At 34.9% G+C, this 7,565-nt stretch overlaps 1 protein-coding gene across 1 annotated transcript in view; it reads right to left on the reverse strand.

Annotated features, from left to right (window-relative positions):
• Nucleotides 1–405: 405 nt before the first annotated feature.
• Nucleotides 406–7,565, reverse strand: part of LOC105619947 — a 61,037-nt gene continuing 53,877 nt past the window's right edge. Inside the window, exons 2-5 of the mRNA XM_012201461.1 lie at nt 5,045–5,117; nt 2,490–2,621; nt 924–1,053; nt 406–634 (exon numbers count right to left, since the gene is read on the reverse strand). Of these exons, the coding sequence (XP_012056851.1) occupies nt 524–634; nt 924–1,053; nt 2,490–2,621; nt 5,045–5,117 (446 nt within the window). The 3' untranslated portion in view covers nt 406–523. The remainder of the gene's footprint in view (nt 635–923; nt 1,054–2,489; nt 2,622–5,044; nt 5,118–7,565) is intronic.

Below are 7,565 nucleotides of genomic sequence, written 5' to 3' on the forward strand. Positions count from 1 at the left end.
GCTAATCTTAATTCTGATCAAAAATCGCTGGAGAAATAATCAAAATAAATTTTACGACACAATAAATCGACATAAAATCTTCTGAAAGTAAATTAAAATCTGTTCTCCGAAAGAGCAATGTTTTAAACTAGTTCGCTGCAACATAGTTAATCATTCAATAACGTAGAAATTTTTCAATTCTAGAATTCGGACGTCGTCGCGTAGTTTTTGTACTTTCGCCTGAAAGACGATAATGACGATGATGGTGGTCCTTGATGTTGAGGGACCAACTGGGTATGGCTTTGTATTTTTGGGGAAAAAACCACAAGGCCGAAACTGACTCTTCTCTCCCTTGTCAGCCGTCCCCCTCAGGAACATAATGCATATCATCCATGGTTCACATTCACACATTTCTCTTTTTCTCTTTTCCTTTCTTTCTTTCTTTCTTTCTTGAGTCTCGCACGCGATGGTGGTGGGTGATACTAGATGGATGGTGATGGATTTAAGTCTTGTGCATGGTTGATGGTGCTCGGGCTGACGCCGTTCACGAAGTAGCCCGCAGCTTCTCCAACGCGGGCACCAGTGATTCCTCCAAAGAGGGTCCACAGCTTAGTCCGCACTCACCGATCCATCTTGCTTTACCACTCGCATGGGACTGTAAAGAGAACAAGAAGTAATTGTGAATTTGCTTTTTGATCAAAATTAAGGAAAATTATTTTAATTCGGAATTTTATTATCATTAAATCAAATTTACAATATTTGGATCCTTGTCGATTATTCAACAAAAATATTCATGTCTAATGGACGATAAAAGATTAAAATGAAAATAGATAATGAAGATAAGTGACATTAATGAGAGGGAAACTGGCGGAAGTTAATGTCAAGTCGAGTGAAAAGAATTTATCGATTCTTCTGAGAAGGAGGATCACTGGGTAGATATTTACCATGGTGAGGTCGCGCTTCCACGTGGTATGGCAACGACCGTCACAAAGCGGGCATGGCCGTTGTAGAGAGTAACCACCGCACTCGCTGCAGTCCAGGGAGACGTGCTCCTCGCTCCACGACACTCCGCATCTATGCAAAGAACAAGACGATGATAATGAATCGTTTCGATACGAACACACACCCAATTATGCTAATAACGGAGGCGTGTGATGCGGAAGACGCACAGCCCAACGACGCGATTCTTGCGAGAGAAGTCGACGATTTGCATCGCTAAACTACCGTTGAGATGATCTTTCAAGGAAAGAAGGTCATGCAGTTTAGCAATTCGATCAGCGTCATCCGGTTTTTTTACGCAAGATTTGCTCGTTGATAAAATGATAATGTTGATATATTGCGAAATTATACAGTTGAGATAATCAATAAATATATCGCATTTGCTAGAAAGACATAATTGAAAAAAATTGTCATTTTTTAATTAATTACAGAAGATAAAGAAGATAAATATAATGAGAAAAAGAAAGAATACATACTCTTATTCTTCTACAAATTATTATATCAAAATTGCGTTTTATTAAGATTAATATTCCAAAATTTTAATGATTCGGAACATTCAAACTCATTCTTTTCTTTCTTAAATAATTTTATTTCTTATTTTAATTATTTTGATATTATAACAAATGAACGATATAGGTAAGCAGAGATTTACAATAGAAGTCATAGCAGTCGTCTTAAGTCGTAAAAAATGAATCAATCACAGTCGAATATGAAAAGAATAATCGACTATGATTGGTCAATTTTCTAAGACTTAAGATCGCTACGATTTCTATTGTAGACTCCGCATAACAGAATTACGACGAAAGAGAATTGCATAACATTATATTTATTTATTAATCAATAGAGACATATTAAAAATTTTATTGAATAAAGACTTCACTGGATTTGAAGATAAGATTCTTTTCTTGGACGGAAGAATATCCTTCTAGGACGTCGAATATTTTTCGTTAATCGAATTACGGTGGGCTATGTGAATATTTCACGAAAATGCCGCACGTTGCACATTTCGTGCTGCATTTTGCTCGATGTAGGGCATCGATTTACCGGAATAACTGCGTCAACCGTCACCAGATAAACATGGGCATACCTACTAGCCTCGTTTCTTGCATTCTGTCTCATCGATGACTCTCTCCCAATTCCAATCCTGCGCGTTCACACGATGATTCGTTGTATTACGTTTTTGCTCTAATGATCTGTATCAAAATTTCAACAGCCAAAAAAAATTTCGTCTCCCGTCGACTTCTCACGCGAGCCATATAATAATCGAGCGTAATAGTCTTCATTCAGGGGAGGGGGGGGACATTTCTCTCCCGAATTGGTAAAGGAGAATTAAACGCGTCGTGAAATGACGAATTGAAGTCGCCCTGGCTCCGGATTGTACCGGATTCCATTGTATGGACGGCGACGTATCTCATTTCTGTAACGTTGCGTAATCCCCCGGTCAACTCCCACGATCCACTGGATCGGCACGAGCCGATTCATACGATGATAAAAAGCAAAAATCAGCTTACGTAAAGCAGGAGTTGAGTTGAGCACGCAGCTCCTCGATCGTGAGGATCGTGTCCTGATACTGGGGATGCGAGCCCTGCAGACCATCGTCCACGCTCCCACACAGGCTGTGATGGGATAGCGAGATGTTGCTTCTATAAATCGAAATAAAGATCCATGTAGATTAGACGATTGCCAATTTTAAGTTGGTGAATTAATGTTCATTAGTAATGTTCAATTCAATTTGTGATGTTAGTAATGTTTAATTCAACTTGTGATATTCGCGGAACAACAATTTTTTTTCAAAGGACTTTTCACTACTGCTATAAATTAAATGGAATAACTTTGGAAAAAAATCGAGATAACTTTGACTCAAATAATAATAACACATTAAGCGGCATCTACAATGAGATTTTAAGGCGTAAAATTTAACCTTTAAACTCTAAGAAATTGATCAATCATAGTCACGTATTCTTCTCATATTCAATGTAATTGATTCATTTCCTGTAGCTTAGAGTCTAAAGGTTAAGTTTTACGCCTTAAAATTTCATTGTAGGCACCACAAGACACTCTAAGACGGCTTTTGTTCTGGACATGCATACTGTCTATTTTTTATAATAAAAAACTTAAAACTTGGGAAATCACTCCATTTTTATGACACGGTTTTACGTTGCATGTTAAAGACTACCATTCTTATTTCCATAAAATCTCTTCTAGTTTTATCTAGTTTTATATTAGATAATTAATTAATTCATAAAATAATCTCTATTCTATTTGAATCTAAAATAAATTTGTTGATGTTTTTCTCTTTTTTTCTTTCTAATTACTCTTTGTAATAAAAACTCGCTCCGATTTCAAATGTATGCAGCAACGTGAGGAAAATCAAGTCTGATGTAATTGCTTCATAATTAAGACATTATTGTTCTACTTATGCTTTTCAGTCTCTGTTTAATTCGATAAAGAAGTTTTTAATATTGATTCGATTTTTTAATAAAGTTTTGGTTATATAATGCCGACTTTAATCTTTCTTGGAGACTCTGTATCCATCGAAAAGAGGAACGTGGAAGGCAAGAGTCTGCGCAAGAGCTCCTTCCAACAAATTTAAATATCCGTGAAGACACGCTCCGTGATTCCCGGAGGTACGATTTATCGGGGTGAGGGAATCGCGAGTAAACCGCCTTGAACTTGGCGGTCGAAGAAAGAGCGCGGTACGACCGGGCTGCGATTAACACGAATGAACGTGCACATATGGTAATCAGGAAGGAAAAAATCACTTCTTTCACGTGACGGCAACGTGAACGCACGCGTAATGCGCCCGACGCGTATTCGTATTTTGTGCGCTCGACACAGCAATACAAACGTAGACACAGGAAGAACAAAGACCGAGAACAGAGGTTTTTCTGAATGACTGTAAATCGCAAGAAAAAGATTATTGCAGGGAATTGCGAACGCTTCTGCGTCATTCGTCTGTCGATTATACAACTCTTTAATTAAATAGCACAAATAAGAAATCCTTTCTTCATACACGTGTAATATTTTTTAATAAAAGTATCGTAACTGTCAGTATATTCTAGGACGGCGGCGAAAATTATTGAGATTTTTTTCTGCAATTTGTCCGTCGCGATGTACGATAATTATAGATAATTGTAGAATATAGTAATTATCCCGGAGAGGATTTCAATTTGCGGTTAAAACGACTATGCGATTTGATTTAATTGGCCAGTAATTTGTTATGATTCTGCATACATAAAAGTTTGAAATTTTTGGATAGAACATGAGAGATTATGAAATAATTGAATTAATAACACCAACGTTCGTTTATTTTCGTTCAATTCGATTCCAATTAATTGCAATGCTTTTTGCTTTTTCAATTCTCAACGGATGAACAACGATTTCAATTTGACGACCGTATAGTGATGTCGAATCACCTTCAACGCCCCACGATTGACGTTTCCGGCGTTCGCAACGCGTTGCGTAGGAAGTGGAGTTCGTGGCGCACGTTCCGACAGAAATGGGAAACAAAATCGCCGGTTTGGCTAACGCAAACCTCAAAATATCCCTCTTTTCGCGCTTCACATTTAAAATTGCATATCTAGCATTAATTGCGATGAAATCAATTACCGAAATTAGTTATTATAATGATCGATTTTGAGTTTCAATTCTGAAAACGAGATATTTATTACTCTTATTAAGCGACATTTTTATACATATTTTCCATACATGTATATGTATAACATAAATTTTACAGACTAATAAGCCCCCACTCTGACATTCTATTTAGCATGAAACGTTGCGTATACTCCGTTTTTCTCTTCATACAGAAATCGAAGGTCATATTTTATATTGTGAAAAAGTTAGGCGCGAAGGTTGGAATATTTCAATTAGGCAATCTGAAATTCATATTAGTATCGCGACAGTTTCTCGCGGGAAAATCTGTCTAATGTCGATGCATACCGTGGCAAAAAAAAAACTCGTTCGTGCGAGACACGTCGGATATTTGCAATTATAAGTCGCGGTTGTTCGCTGCGATACAATCTGATGTCCGCGAAAAAAAGATTAGTTCGATGATTTTACTCACCCGTGACGGGAAAGGCTCTCAGTGGTAGCTGATTGTACGGAAGTAACCGACATGTTACACTGGTAAGTGGATACTGAAACATGAAATGAGAAAAATGTTTATAATCTCTGTTAAAGTTGGAACGATATTAATGTTTTAAAACAGTCCTTTTCGAGTTGAAAAGATTAACATATTAATATCTTTATAATTATGAGTTAAAAAAGAGATTTTTAGCAACTTAAATTTTTTGGACAAACTATAAACTCTTTTCAGAATTACGTATAAATAAAGAAAAAAGTATTTCGCTCCGTTTTATGTCAAATTTTTAACAGAATTTTAATTGAAAACTCGGTTTATGCATAAGAAAAGAAAATCCATTTCAATTGATTCAAAAATATTATACATCTGACGAAAAGAATAATGAAACTAATTTCCATAGAGACGAATAAATTTCATTTAAATATAAATAAATAATTTAATGTAAATAACAAGGCTCTTTTTTTCTCTCTCTTTCTCTCTCTCTTTCGGAAATAATTTCTAAGATTTTCCATTGCTTTATATAAATAAAAATATCGACAAACAAATAATCCGCAGAAAATCCTCAGAATCCGATAATGTCGATAAGGAATCTTAAAATATTGACGCACGTGGCGGATATGATATGATCAGACACGATTACAGGTAAGTATATAAAAAATTACGCTGCAGTAAATTGCGTCATAGAAATTTCAATAAAATCGGCACAAAAAGACCAAGATTAATAATTATTATTCGGCGTATACACTTTCACTGTATTTCGAAGTACGACTTCAAAGTACATAAAAGTTTATTACAATATCGCGGAGTCATTTCCGTCCATTCTCTTAAACGACCGCGTAAAGAAATGAAATTTTTCCATGCTGCTGCCTTTGAAATTTAATCCAGTAATAAATTTTCAATTTTGAATGTCAAACAATTCCGTGATTGTTTATAGAGATTATCTATGTAATACTCATGTATTACAGATTTAATGTGCTTAAAGTTAGTGATTTATTAGAGTTATACAAGATCGACACAATGACAACAAGTGAAGGGCATCACGAGAGCGCATTTCATCGCGATCTCACCTTGGCACGAAACGCTTTTGCTTTCTACGAGAAAGTACATTAATGGACCGACATACATGGTCTGCAATATTGACGAAGCATTTCAATTTTTCCCATTGCGAAAAGTGAATAGGTGACTTGAATTTGTTTACTAGTTTAGTGACATCGTGATCGGCTCATATCCAGAAAGAAAATTATATTTCAAGCGATACACGCAGCTAACAATTCCGAGAGTGTATCTTATGTCTCAAAGTTCTATATATCAAAGTAGCGTATTCCTTTGATCTGAGCTAAAATGCCGACAGCGTTCCTATTGGTTATTTCGATCGCCATTTGTGGCCCAGTCCAATATGCGCTTAATATTATTGGTATAGGGTATGGTTAGTAAATAAAAAATGGAGGATCTATGATACTACTTTGATTATATAGAGCTTTAATGTCTCGTCGCATTTTTCGGTTTTTTTTTCTCTGAATTCATAGTATAATAAATAAAAAAAAATTGAAAAATCGATAACAACAAAAATTATATATCAAGTTGAAATCCGTGAGAGATCATTACAAAATCATGGATTATATTATTACGCAATTAGCAATTCTGATCATTTGAATAGATAGGTAGAGAAAGTCAAGGATTTTCTGACACGTGGAACGCAACGTGTAACCAACTCCTTAACGAAAGGATAATAAACGGCTCGACAAGAAGCTTGTTCGATAATGATGCACAATATAAATAAATAACGTCGTAACTTACTATCGGCATTTGCTGTAATTATAAAATAAAGGCATCAACAGAAATGCTTTACCGTCTATACCAAGAAGATGATGCAAAATGCTTTCTATGGAAACAAATTTTTTTACTACTATTACTATTTTACAATCTTTTATTTTGGTTCATATACAAAAAAAATAAGATTATATTAAGAAAAAATAATAAAAATATATATAATTAAGTCTATGTGAAAACCATGTCGAGTCAAACTATTTTTAATCGACACAGAGAATGAACTGCAGTTTTACTGAGGTATCTAAAAATTTAATTATGTAGATACAAAGTTAAAAATAATTTTATTGAACTATCAAAACATTTACGTCTGATAATTGCTAGAATTAAGATTTTTTGCAGCATTGCTCATTATGTGCTTGAATTTTCAATATAATTATTCTGATAATTCGACAAAATTATTTTAAAATTTATACATCTACCTAAATTTTTAGACATTTCAGTAAAATCGAAATTTCTACTGCGCAGTATTACAGAGAAAATTGCATTCAATAAAGCAGTATATACAATGGACTGACCCTGTTCCATTCGAGAATTAATCGGAACAGATATCTCGCCGTTCCCACAAAATCGTTAAACTTAACTTTAAATAGAGGTACACACACATATACCATATATATATATATATATATATATATATATATNTGTAGAGTCACAACGGANACACGAGGGAGAG

Source organism: Atta cephalotes (assembly GCF_000143395.1).
Source record: "Atta cephalotes unplaced genomic scaffold scaffold00023, whole genome shotgun sequence".
Taxonomy (NCBI): domain Eukaryota; kingdom Metazoa; phylum Arthropoda; class Insecta; order Hymenoptera; family Formicidae; genus Atta; species Atta cephalotes.